The 14,401-nt window shown below is 31.4% G+C and overlaps 2 protein-coding genes across 3 annotated transcripts; one reads left to right on the top strand and one right to left on the bottom strand.

Annotated features, from left to right (window-relative positions):
• The first annotated feature begins 3,426 nt into the window (after positions 1–3,426).
• Positions 3,427–5,670, top strand: LOC120189467 (F-box protein At3g07870-like). Of its 2 annotated transcripts, XM_039192747.1 has the most exons (3): positions 3,427–4,702; positions 5,214–5,315; positions 5,423–5,670. In XM_039192747.1, the coding sequence occupies exons 1-2, from the start codon at positions 3,567–3,569 to the stop codon at positions 5,269–5,271; spliced, it is 1,194 nt and encodes a 397-aa protein (XP_039048678.1). In that variant the 5' UTR covers positions 3,427–3,566; the 3' UTR covers positions 5,272–5,315; positions 5,423–5,670. The 2 variants fall into 2 exon arrangements, with proteins under 2 accessions (XP_039048678.1, XP_039048677.1); XM_039192746.1 differs by having other exon boundaries at positions 5,214–5,670.
• A 4,614-nt stretch (positions 5,671–10,284) lies between these two features.
• LOC120189561 (S-adenosylmethionine decarboxylase proenzyme 4-like) lies at positions 10,285–11,476 on the bottom strand. Its single transcript, XM_039192814.1, has one exon. It carries the CDS (start codon positions 11,474–11,476, stop codon positions 10,451–10,453), a length of 1,026 nt encoding a protein of 341 aa, XP_039048745.1. The 3' UTR covers positions 10,285–10,450.
• Between the last annotated feature and the right edge of the window lie 2,925 nt (positions 11,477–14,401).

Below are 14,401 nucleotides of genomic sequence, written 5' to 3'. Positions count from 1 at the left end.
TTTTATATGAAAGCATACTTTTAAACCTTCCAAATGAAAATCCACAGCAATTGTTTATTTATTTTCACTTTCATGTTCATGTTTAGTTTAGATTAGGGATTTAAATTACAGTTGCAGTTCGGTTTCCGATCATATTTGAGTTTATCGTAGTTCTGAACATACCGGATGTTATTGTGATTATTGTGTGTTTTGTGATCGTGATTTTTATTTTTAAAGTAGGTGATATTTTTATGGAAGGAGCTTATTTTTTTTCAAAAAAGAAAAAGGTAAACTACATGGGTGGTCCCTTATATTTTTGGCCTGTCAAAATTTGGTCACTAGTTAAAAAAATGATTTTGGTCCCTTACGTTATTGGTCAGTTTAATTTTAGTCCGTCAATTGTTAACTCCAGTTAATCCATTATTAGAAGTTTGAGTTGACAATTAAATTTTTTTTTGTGTTTTCTCTTCCTCTTTTTCTTCCATAATCGAAAAAGTATGTTGACCCATCTTTCAATTCTTTTCTAGAGTATCCTTTTGCCCTTGATTCAAGGTTGTTTCATCTTCAAGTATCTCATACCCACTAGAAACAATATTCACTTTAATAGACCAACTATCATAATTATCTTTTGTAAGAAATGGATAATGAAATGGAAGTGAACGTTTCTCCATAATCTAGATCTGATATCACTTTGTTGAAAAATAAAAATATATGAATTTTCTCAAAAAAAAAAAAGAGAAAATTTATTTAGATAACCTTTATATGAAGTATTTTCTTTTTATTTCCCACAAATATAATATGTAATACGATAGGTATTTATAGGGTTACATGCATAATAACCTATACTCAAACATTAATGTTAATAACCCACTTAATTAATTAATTAAATTGGCATGCATTTAATTCTTTATTAAAAAGGGATTGTTGAATCATGGAGAGCTTTAAGAGAAATTGACGTTGCTATATTCAGTTGAGATAAATCTTTGGGCGAAGAATCCGAATTAAAAATATTAATGGCATAAAAAACGAAAGTATTGTGCATATTAATATTAGAGCCAAATGAATTAGAAGCTAAGGTTAGTTGAAGAAGATATTACGAGCAATGAAGCTTAGTTGATATATAGTTACCAATAGAATTAATACATTAAAAGTAACATTATCTTTCGCACTCTCTCGCTTATCATACAAATGGAATCATACAATAAGATTACAACATGGCTTCCTTCCCTTGACACCTATAGTGAAAGGTACATGTTTCTTTCATGGCCTCTCTTAATCTTATCCAACAAAAATAACGGCAACAATGTAATCTGAATTTTCAGTGTATTTGTGTGTATAAATAGTATATAAATTAATAAGTATTAAAATATAAATATAATATAAAAAGTTATTTGAATTTTTAATGATGACATGTCATTAGCTTATGGTGATACGTCAATATCACAGTTAAGTTTAGGGGTGAGCATTCAATCGAGTCGAGTAAATTTTTTTTTGAGTTATTCGAGTTGACGAGTCATATTTTATGACTCGAACTTAACTTGAAATTTTTCCGAGTCGAGTTGTTCGAGTTTCTATATAAATTTAATTGTAATTGTTTATAATATTATAGTACGAATTTATTCCAATTCTCCAAATTTCTCTAACCATATAAGATTTATATATATTTCTTTATATTCTTTTCATATTATAATATTATTTAATATATCACAAACAATCTAAAATTATAAAATATATTTACAATATTATATTTTAAAGAATGTATTTTGAGGATAATAGATTGATGGGTCAGAATTGATGTAAAGAAAGAATTTGTAAACAATTGAAGTCAAAAGACTAAATTAAGTAAAATATAAAGTTAAAGGATTAAATAAAAAAAGAGTACCTTTAGTAAAAAAAAGAATCGAAGTTACATAGGTATTCTATAATAGTAAGGGAGCATGTAGTTTAAATTTGGTAAAAAAACGTACTTAAAATGAAGGAGGAATTGAAGAAATGCGGAAATCATACAAAATTGAAGGACTAAATTAAAAAAAAGAAAATTTGTTATCAAAAAGTAGAATTAAAAGTACATATGTATTCTATAATGGTTTAAGAACATGTGATTCAAATTTGATAAAAAAATGACTTAAAATGAAAGATGAATTGAAGGAATAGGAAATCAGGAACCAAATTGCAAATTTGTCAAAATACTTATCCAAATTTTTAATTTTTAGAATTACTCAAAATTTGAAATTTTAACTCTACTTGAACTCGAAGATCGAGTTTATAATTCGAGTTGACTCAAATAACTCGAATTGAAAAAAAAATCAACTCTAGTTGAGTTTTGCTCACCCCTAGTTAAGTTTTAAACAACGAGGTACCAAAATAAAACTTAAACTAAATATTAAGTATGATTTTTATCTTAAAATAAAAATGATCAAACATATCTTAGTTATGCATGGAGCAAACTCATTTAGCCCGTTAACCAAATTGTTTATCTTTATTCCTCATGTTTTGTTATGGGTTTTAGAGTCACTAAAAACATTCATCTTTTTTTTTTTTTTTTAAAGTTTATCTTTCCTTTCCATCTACATAAGAGTATGATTAAATTTAGAATTTATAAAAAAAAATATATACAAGACATAAATGATAAAAACCGGGTCATTTAGTTAGTTAATACTTAATAGGGGATTATTTTGGTAGATAGTGTTAAAATGGTATCTATGGGTTAAAAAGAATCATTAACATGAAAAATTATTTTATGAGCTCTCCTCATAAGATATAAACCCAATCAATAATATTAAATCATATCAACAATTCTTTATTAATCATCATTAAATTTAGACTTAAAATTTTAATTATTTATTTACTTCCATAGCAGCATTAAATTTTTATCTTTTCTTCAACTTCTTAATTCCCATCCCCATTCTCTTTGTTAACTACAATCACCATAGTCACCGTCACTACCCTTCCTTCTTTTCAATGCTTGGTATCTAAAACCGTAATCTTTTGCCAAATACTCCAAGATTTTTAACTGTTGTGCACGTTTTGTGCCTGTTGATGTGCTTTCTAAGATTTGTAATCGGATGCGCGATGTTTATGGTAAAACCAAACTTTTGAAGAATGAAGAAACTATTATGGATGGCAAAAACTCGAGGCTTAGTAGATGTAATTAATCTCTTACAATATTATAATAATAAAAAGAATTGCAGTGACAGTAGTAATGATGACTGTGGTTAACAAAGAAAAGAGGAGAGGAAGTTTGGAGGTTGAAGAAGATACAGAGATTTAATATTGATATTAAAATAAATAAATAATTAAAAATTTAAGTCTAAATTTAATGATGATTAAGAAAAAAACTGTTAACATATTTTAATATTATTAGTTGGACTCGTATACTACGAGAAGAGTAGGATTCATAAAATAATTTCTCCATTAAGATGATTGGGTGTTTCACTTTCCCTTTCCCTGCCAGCCAAAGTAACCACGCAAATCCTCTGTGTTAGGGTTTCCCAATTAAAAAAAAAAATGAAACATTCACCATTAAAACCATTTCCAAGTTTTAACTTTATTCAGTCTTTAACCGAGGAGCCGAGAGGAAAGCTACAATGGAACCATCAATCAGCAAACATGGACCAACACCAAATACTTGCAGACTCTTTCAACTCCCTCACCCTATAATTTTGGACATTCTCTCAAGGCTTCCCATCATTGACATTCTCCATTGCAGGTGCGTTTGCAAGAGATTCCTTTGTTTCATTTCTGAAGCTGAATTTGCATGGCTCCACCTTTCAAGATCACCCCTTTGCATTTTAATCAACTCTAGGCCATTCCAAAAATCTCGAAAGAAACTCCAGTTATCACATGTTGATGCCAAGGGTGAAGGTTTCCAGGTCTCGCAACTCAACTTTACACCCATATCTAATGTACCCACTTGGGATATTTCTGATATAAGTGCTTGCAATGGTTTACTTTGTTTAGTTGGACCCAAAAAAGGTGATCCCTTCTACGTCTGTAACCCAATTTTGGGTGAATTTTTCACTATTCAACAACCTTATAAAGATAGTCTAAGAGATAGGTGTTGGGGGCTTGGTTATTCAACTGTTACTAATCAATACAAACTTTTGCAAAGCTATTTTCCGACAGTTGAATCGACTGGAAAAACGGCTCGAATATATACGGTTGGGACTGGTACATGGAGAAGCATAGGAAATGCACTTAATCATCCTATTGCTTTACCTTTCAATGCCTTCTTGAATGGAGCTCTTCACTTTCGTAATTATCTTCCTAGAGTTGGTGAGTTCATACATTCTTTTCACTTTGATACTGAGCAGTTTGGGACAGTTCCACCGCCCGATCATTTTCTAGAATTAGATAATTTTGATGCGGAGTGTACAACGAGTGGTGTGCTTGGAGACTGGCTGTTTATAACTTACTTTTCGAATTACCGGCAAATTGACATTTGGGTTATGAAGGAATATGGTGTGAAGGAGTCGTGGACCAAACAGTTTGTTATTCGAGATATATTTCCATATGGCTCGGGTTATTATGAACCAATGGTTGTTTTAAGAAATGGAGAAATATTCTTGTTGCTCAATACTCAGACTATAGTTTGTTACAGCCAGAAGAGGAAACAAATTGGAGGAACTAAATTCTTCAAGATTCGCTCACTGTTGGATGCAATTGCTTATACTCCATGCTTTGTTTCTCTCTACAATGTTGCAAAAGGAGAGCAGGTCTCCAGGTACTATAACATAATCCTGAATTTAGTTTATGCTTTGTCAATTTAGAAATTTGCAGCCAAGGCCGTGAAACCTTAAACTTAAAGTAACAAACCCTTTTCTTCATTTTTCGCTGATATGGAATACTTGTGGATTTGCTTTTGTATAAAGTGAGTGCAAACTGGAAATAGATCTTTTCTTTGTCTGAGGTTTCGATAAGTTCTGTGGTGCTACAGGCACAGAGTTATATTAGTTCATGAATATAAATGCGTAGGAATGTTGATGCAGGTGTAGCATGAACATACATCTTGAAGATAATGTCTTTGATGCTATTTTAATGATAGATAAGGGTTTTAGCCATTTAAGGCTAGAGTATAAACTGCAGTTTTTAGATGATTGGATGACATGCTTGCTTGATGCTTGAGTTGTTAGATACAGACATGAACTCTTGTTTTCTGAATCCATATACAAATTACACAGTTCTCTTATGATGTATTGCTGTTGTTAATTAATAAACTGAAAAAGTTTATGTAGGATGCGGAGCACCGGAGTCTATGACAAGATCTGTAAAGATGAGTTCCTCTGGCTGTAGTTTTCCTTTTTTCTGGGGTTTCCCATGGAGCTGTGAATGACCGTGTGAGTTTTATTGTTTTCTTGAGTTTATACATACGAGTCTCCCATTCAATATGCATTTGTCTGTTATTTAATGATACCTGAACAGTAAACTTTTCAAGCATATCTAGACGCAGGAAGCTCGGAGATCTGATGCACAGCTTGTCATGTAATTGGTAACCAAGTTGTTCTCCGAAATCATTGATGTCTAACCGTCTAAGTCTATGAAGTTGAAAATGCTAATGAATTATGAACCTTTATTTATGATGTAGCAATTAAATTCATGGAAATTATATTGAGTTCCAAGACTGAACTTTATGTATCAATTCAGACGCTGCTGCTTTTGTTTCTTGTAATGAGTTAATTTAATGTTGAAGCAGTGTAAGATTAGTATGCTAAATAATTGATTTATCCGGCTTAGGTGTTCATTTAAACTTGGGACTGGCATGGCTTGGTCATTTGAAGTGATCTTTGAGTCCTCTTATCTTAGAAATGAACTTCTCAGGACAGTGATGCAGCATAATGACATCGACCTTCAATTTAATCACATTGTCTATTCTATTTTGAGATGATTCAAGTCTTATCCTGATCAAAAGACGAGGGATATTGAGAGTTTTCATCTATTGCAACAATCTTACCCCACCTGACTCCAATGTTCTTGAAAATTTCCTAATTCCATGAATGAATTGGAATCCCCTCACAAATAACCCATGCATAATTACTCTCCATCATTAGAATTTTCGACCAAGGTTCAGTTCTATAGAACCACTCTTTGAAGGTTTATGTTTTATTGATCTTCATTCTTTTCATCTAATTAGAGTTATCAAATACCAATAAGACAACATCTCCAACAACTCTCATAATCGAATAGCCAGATAGACCTTTACCATGTGGTTGGCTTCCGACTGTAATGAAATTCTTGCACCAACCCACCAAACAATTGAAGGTTTGCTTTGCCAATTACCCCTTCCACCGACTTGTATGACTTTTCTTCTTACTGTTTCCCAGCAAGGCTTCCGATTGTAACGAATTCCTTGTGTAAATATCTTTTCTTTTGACTTGTATGAACTGGAGTCTTTCTCCAATATGATTTAGTCATAGATACACCAATTCTATTGCCATAAATGTAAGAGTCATTCGGCCTTGAAGGTGCTCTTCTGGCTTCTTCAAGAGTAGCCAAAGCGAGTTCCTCCTATGCTTCTTCTGGTTGGAATGAAGGCATCAATCACGTTTTATGATCCCAAAGCCCCGTCCAATGAAGTTTCTCATGTAAGTTATTGTTGAGCAACGTGAAACATTCATTTCTATTACTATAAAGTGCGTTTGGTTCACGGAATATAAGATTACCAGTGGGAATAAAAGATTACCAGGGAATAGGAATACTGAGAATGTTGTATTTTGTGTTTGGTTGGTTTAGCAGGAATGTAAGATTACCGTGTTTGATTAAAGGAATAAAATATTATTGAAATGTATATTTGACCAAATTGTCCTTATTATATATTTGTATAATATTACAAATTGTTAAATATTTATATATTTTATTTAAAAAATTAAATTCATAATATTTATATAATATTTTTTACAAAATTAAAAATATAAAAAATGTTTAATGAAAGGGTAAAAAAAAAATTTAACCCCTAAACTTCATGTAAAATTTTAATTATATATTTTTTTTGTAAATCTAAAATAATTTAAGGATAAATTTGTAATTTAACCTTCGTAGAATATTGACAGAAGAATGATATTTTTGGAAAAAAAAATAAAAATTTAAGGATATTTTAGTCCAAAACGTCGGTAATGTTACAATACCTAAGGGAATGGAGGTAATGACATTCCCGGTAATATACCTAAAAAATTTACTATTGGTAATAAAACATTATCGGAAATGATATTCCCGACCAACCAAACATGGGAATGTGGGATTCTCATCCCATGGGAATCCTACAATCCTTGAACCAAACACCCCTAACTATTGTTTAGATGGTTTTCATCCTTTTCATTCCACCAATTTTTTTTCTATGATTCTTCAGCTGCTATCGTCGACGTTATTCCTTCTCCTACTAACCCCGTCGCCCATTGAAATTATATCATATCCTTCTTTTGTTTCAGTTCGTTGATATATCATTCACTTGTAACCTCAAAATTGACCTAAAAATAGCAATTATTGATTTGAATACATAATTTAATCAACCCATTTAATTTTTTGAAAAAAGCTTTTTATATATATTGGGTGGGGGTTAGTATCTACCTAAAATATTTTTAGTTTTACACATTTAAGAATGATGGGTGTGTGAAAATAAACGGCTGATATAGGCCTGTAAATAAACTTAACGTTCAGTGAACTGTTCTTGAACCGCGCAGCGGGAAGTTCGTTTATGTGCGTTTATTTATTAAATGAACGAACATGAACAAGATTTTGTGTTCGTTTAATTAAATGAACGAACATGGACATAGGTCTCGTTCGTTCATTTACGCTCGTGAACGTTTGGTTATGTTCGGTTATGTTCGTTTATGTTCATTCATTTATGTTTAACCCAATCTTCTTAAATCAATTTTGGTGACCAATTTGTAAGTATCTTAAAAATATTAATTAATCTGATATTCTGATGACCAACTCCATATTTAACCCAATTTTATTTGGAGATTAAATCCAATATGCTAACGCGTGAGGCACCTCGCACCTATATTCATTTTCCCCCTTTTTTCCCAAACCCTAATATTAACTGTAGAGTGAAGACGATCGCTGAAAGCTTCAAAACAAGTTATATTATAGTGCAATATGAAGTTTACAGGTCTGTTTTCATCTCTTTCTCTGTTTTATTTGGCTTAATAGTTGATATGTAAAGTTATTGCGGGTATCTTCACATCTAAAACTCAAGAAAACATCATACTTCTTTCTAGAAATAGATGGGAAGATAAAGGTAACAATCAGAAGTATATGAGCATCAGTAAAGAGAAAAATATAATAGAATTTGTCAGAAAACAAAACAAAGGTTTCTATGCAATTTCTGAAAAAGAGTATAATAGCGGAAATAATGGGTTTTCCAGGAATAACCCATTAATAAGTAGAAAATACACTTTGACAATGAACTTTTGTTTTCATAGTTCTTGTCTGACCTTTAGTTGTGGAGTAAACTTTAGGTACGTTAAAATTTTGAATGGTGGTTTAGCAATAATATCAGTTACGATATGTAGCATCGAAGGGATTTCAGATCTATGTTATTGCCTTGTAGTCCAATTTGTACCGTTCGAAATCTTTATGCTGTTAAATTTTCTACTATGCCAACGGAAAGGGCCATTATTAACAAACCTCACTAAAGTCTGACATTGATGTCACAAAACTTTTAGCCGGCAAATTTATTAGAATAACATTGATTTGGTTGATTTGCATTGTCGACTATTTTTCAAATGTTTATGTTCATTTATGTTCGTGTTCGTTTATGTTAGTTTATTTATTAAATGAACGAACATGAACAATTTATATTCCTTAATAAATGAACATGAACAAAATAAATTTGTTCGTTTATGTTCGTTTATTTATTAAATGAACGAACATGAACATATCTCCGTTCGTGTGAGTTCAGTTCCTTTTATAGGCCTAGGCTGAGATTAATTTTTTTTTCATTGAATATATTCTCATTTTTTATTGTTAATCTCAGTTATTTATTTTTACTCATCAAACAATTTAAACATATGTAAAAGTAAAGAGTTTTACACTGTGTAATTGGATCATATATATACTTTTAACTGTTTAAAGTTCTTTTGCTAAAATAAATGTCATATTTCAGTTTGTTTCCATTTTAGGGTAGAATTATCGACCTACGTTAAAAAAATCCATCATCCAAAGTATGAATGACACGGCTTAATTTTTAATTTTTTTAACTTAAAATCTTTAATTTTCTAAATCCTTAAAATCTAAAAACCTTGAAATTCATAAATCTTAAATCATGAATTTCCTAAATCCATTCTCTTATCACCACTAAATCAACCACCACCGCTCATCCTTTTCGTTCTAGGACTCGCGCTATTGATTATCCCGCTATTTCGTCGTCGGAAGTCGACGGACAAGGCACCATAAAAACCAACGATAAACGACCTGTGATGATTTATTGTATCACTCTTTTATTGACAAATGACTTGTAGTGAGAAGAGAGGAGGAGACTAGTAGGTTCTTCATTGTTCGGCGATGGGGTGGTGTTTGACGATGATTTTTTTAGAAATTAGAAATTCCAATTTTCTTCAAATAAAAAAAATCAAAAGACATTAAAATTCAAGCAGCTTGTTCCTAAATTAAATCTTATCTGTATTAAAATCAGTGTTATAATTATTTGATTAGATTGGAACATACAAACAATGCAAAACTAATATCAACAACCGAAGAGAAGAGAGCAATTAAAATGATAAAAAGGTAGGTTGATTTTTTTTTTCCAGATATATTGATAAGAGAGAAATGCAATGAAAAAAAATACTCCAAAATATGTAAAATGTAAAAAAAAAATCAAATTTGATTAGATTGATTCGGAAATTAATAATAGTGTGAATTGCATGATTATGTTACTTTTGTTTCATTTTGATCATTCAACTATTATATTTTTTAAAATTATATCTAATGTTACACTTTAATTTCATTTTGGTCTAACATCTTAAAAAATTAACAAAATTATTGACCTAATAATTTTTTTAATTTTTTCAACAATGACATTATCTTATGATGACACGTCAATAATACTATTAACTTTTTAACAATGTGTGGCCAAAATAAAACAAAAAATATAATATTAGATATAATTTTGAAACAGAAAATAATCAAGTAAACGAAAAACAAGTGATAATTAAAATACTATAATTTCCCAAATTGGATGGCCATGAAAATTTTCATATAAACCTTGAAAAACATGAGCACTTTTATTTATGTTTTTTTTATTTCCCACTAAAATTCAACTTTCAAAAAATCTCTTCCCAATCTTTGATTCTCTGACTTTACCACGTCATCCCTCCTAAAATCCCATCCAATTTTCTCATCTTTCTAACCAAGTCAACCCCACATTCATCATCCTTTCCCAACCAATCAAATCCCTCCACATCATCATCCTCGTAAATTTCTTTAACCCCCAATGAAAAATCACTCCAAGTTTTTTTGCTTTGTGGTTTCCCCTGCCTTATTTCCGGCGAGCCGCAGTAAACGTTTGGAAAACAATGGTACCGGTGGCCGGTAATTCATCCATTGCAAAACTCCGAGGCTTGAGTCCAAGCGGTTCAAAAGCATGCGCCACCTTCGTCCAAACTTCACGGCTACATCCCGTCGTCGAGACTGAAATCGTCGCCGGCATAAAAACCTGAACGGCTTTCTTCAACGTCACAACGATGTCATCCGGGTCATAGTAAACTGACCCGACGCACTCGAAGCTAGCGTAGCTAAACCCATCTTCTGGTGTAACATGGATGGTCGAATAACGATCACCATCAATGCCGTTCATGGAGTAACCGCAAGGATCAAAAGCAAAGTCGCAAATGAAAGCTCCGGGGTTGATGGTATCAATCCTCGTCAGCTCCGTCATTTCTTTACCGCCTATGTCCCCCGTTTTCCCGTCCCCGGATTTCACGAAGAACTGACGTGCAAGGTGGTGGTTAAGTCCCGTCATGCAAACTTCGACGATGAAAGTAATGTCTTCGTGGTGGGAATGGGATTCCAATGGCGGCAAAAAGGTAGCGGTGAAAACGTGCCATGAATGAGCAGGGAGTTTGGAAGGCATAACGGAGGCTTTACGATAGCAGAGATTGATGGGGATGTTTTGTTCAATGTAAATGACTTCTTCTTTGAAGCTGGTGTGTGGGAATGGTTGAGCTTTGGGGAAGATGAAGTTGCCTCTGGTGTACCTACAGGTCTGCAAATTGAGGCCAAGATTGTTGGCATAGTGAATCAATGGAGGGATTGATTTGAGGAGTTGGGTTGTCCCACAGGTTTTGATAATGATCTTTGTAGGGTAAACAAATAAGCTGGATTCAGACAAAACGTAGGCATCAAAGAAAGGATTCCCAACAGCTGATACAACACTGCATTGCACAGCAAACAGGACTTGTTCACGTGAGTCAAAATCAAGCACCCTAAGCCCCAACATGTTGTCTTTCTCAAAATCACCCAAGAAGTGGAGCTCTAGGCGTTTTTCAAACCCCGAAACTGCCATTTTTTTAAATGCAAAAACAAAACAGCAAGCAGGATTGAAGAAGAAGAGGTGGGAGGGAGAAGAGAAAGGAATATGGGAATTTATAGGTGGGTTAAAGGGGGCGGCATGCGATTCAGGCAACCAAGAATCATGATTGCAGCCATAATGAAGATGATTAAACAAGAGTATTCACTGTTAAATTACTTGCTCAAAAATGTTTTGTATTTATTAAAATCAAGTATAGACTTGAGTAGCAAAAATAACCTAATATAGGAAAGGAATAATTATACTTACAAACCAAGTGACAATACTAATAATATTCTCCTTGTTAAATTTGTGTTATGTTCTGCAGTATATATATTGGAAACGGGCTTTATATAATTATACCCATGCTCACACAGACGCATATTCTTATTCTAAGAGATTGAATTTTTAAGATTTTAGAATGTGACAAATTTATAAGATATTAAAGGATAAAAATAGATCATTAATTTAAAATAAAAATATTTTAAATATATATTAATTTAAATTTTTTAGAAGACAGATTGTACACTTCCTTCAATCCATTCTCCTAGCTACTACTGTCTGCTCTCATCACTCTTTGGCTCCATCGCTATCATATTCAATTTAAATATTTTATTACTCAAGTTTAAATAATTTAAGATTCTAGTTGAATAGGGTGATTATAAGATAATATTTATTTATAATATTTCTTAATCATTAGTAATGCACATACCCTGCAGACATAACTATCAGTACTTAGGACCTCAAATAAGAACATCATTCCCTTTAACTATTAAGACCATATTTTGGTTGATTTTTTTAAATTCTTAGTTAATATTAAAAAAACATAATTTAAAGTCAAATTCCTTTTTATAATTTCGTTAGTAAAGCTATATATTATCATCTTAACGGATAAATTCTAATTAACTGAATTTTCATTTAATTGATATTTGATTTTTAATGGGATATTATTCAACTCCTTTTCTTTTTCTAAGTGCTACGTAGTAATTAAAGGATGATGCTGTCTGGGGAACTGATTATGTATATTTGAGGGAGGGGCCGTGACACAATAATCATAGTCATAATCCTTGTTCGTTTTTATGTGAAGATTTTTAAGAATTTTTCCTCAGATTTATACTTCACTTGCTCTACCTTTAATTTTTTTTTTCTTCTTTCAAACACTCACTACTGTCGGCATATTTTGTAAGCAGAAAACATAACATGATTAATGCCGAATTTTTGTGAGTTGTGAATGAAACTATAGAAAAAGAAAGAAAAATTTTTAATGGTCTAAAATGCATAATCTAAGAAAATATAAGGAAATAAAGATGAGTAGCTTAATCAACCCATCAAATGTGCTTACTCATAATTTACGTTATCTTAATCTAAATAAAATATTTAACATAAATAATGATTTTTATGTACATATTCAAATACACCATATATGTATATATATATTGAACATAAATATTTAAAAATAAAAAATCCGAGTAACTATTTCTTATGAGATTTGGCATGGCTTGTCAAATTATTGACAACTTTTTGGTAAGTCGTTTTGTTAATTAAAAATAGGGTAATTTATAGTTTAATACTTAAACTATTATTTTTGTTCCATTTTGTTATCTCGTAGTTGAAAAATTAACGGTGATTTTGACGTATCACCATAAGATAATGTCACATCATTATTTAAAAATAAAAATATCACGACAACAGTTTTGTTATTTTTTTAACAGCGGGTTACTAAATTGTAATCTAAACTAAACGTTAGATATGATTTTGAATAAAAAAATAAAATTTGAGTATCAAAACAAAAGTGATAGTTTAAGTATTAGACATGTAATTTACCGTTTAAAATATTGTCAAAAATGGAGGGGTTTGAAGTCGAAGTCCCATTGAAAAGTAGCAAAAATGAAGTTCATTGAGACAAGAAAGAGGAGTATTATTAGGTCAAAACCTATGGAGAATTACTACAGTTTTAAGTGATTGGAATGGAGTTTTAAAAGAGCAACAACAGCAACATAATCATAGGATGGACCAAATGTCTCAAAGCAGACCAAACAAATAATCAGTTTTGCAAATTGGAAATGACCGGTGATGCTTAATTTGCTGTTGCATAGATGTTTGCTACAGGTTATATGAAAATAAAAATATGTTTTACAACTGCACATAATTTAAGATATTAAAAATATCCATAATTGACCCATATTATAATTTTTGGTATAATACAAAAATTAACCCCAATATTTATCAAAATAATTATTTTAACTCTTATTCTTTTTATTTTTGGAGATTTTGGCCGCCCACCAAATTTTATTTTAGGGCAAAAATGCATCTATTGTTTGATTGGATAATCACTTTGATCATTATTCTTTTTTTTAGAGTACTTTAACCCTCAATATTTTATTTCAGGGTAAAAAGATATATATTTTTAGTGTGTTAACGTTTTGTTAACAGACGATTTTCATTCATAGATGAATCTTTTTGTTTCAAAATAAAATACTGTAAGATAAATTACTAAAATAGATATAAACCAAAATTACTATTTAGTCAAACGTTGTATTATTTATTATTATATCAATTTTTTTTATCAACTTGAAGAATAGAAAGTTGAACCATTTTTTTTCTTTTTGGTAGGTTTAATGAAGTGATCGTAAGGCTAGCAAATAAAATGGATTAAAAGAACGTGCAATGAAGGTAATTAGTGGTTCGGCTACCTTTTGGAAGTGGTTTCCTGATTGACTTAAACTACCTTCCTTGTGACATTTTTAAGTCTCATTGGCTTCTTAATTTAAGACTTTACACAAAAGATTACAATAATAATAGCTCTAGTACATGATGAGCTCCAAAGTAGGGATGGCAATGGGTCGGGTCTGGTCGGGTTTTTGGGCCACCCGACCCGACCCGAGAAGAAAGAGTTTTTTACCCGTGACCTGATCCGACGAA

The sequence above is a fragment of the Hibiscus syriacus genome, unplaced genomic scaffold (assembly GCF_006381635.1).
Source record: "Hibiscus syriacus cultivar Baekdansim isolate YM2019G1 unplaced genomic scaffold, ASM638163v2 tig00116958_pilon, whole genome shotgun sequence".
In the NCBI taxonomy this organism is placed as follows: Eukaryota; Viridiplantae; Streptophyta; class Magnoliopsida; order Malvales; family Malvaceae; genus Hibiscus; species Hibiscus syriacus.
Note: the sequence above shows the minus strand (reverse complement) of the source record. Positions and strands in the feature narration are given on the sequence as shown.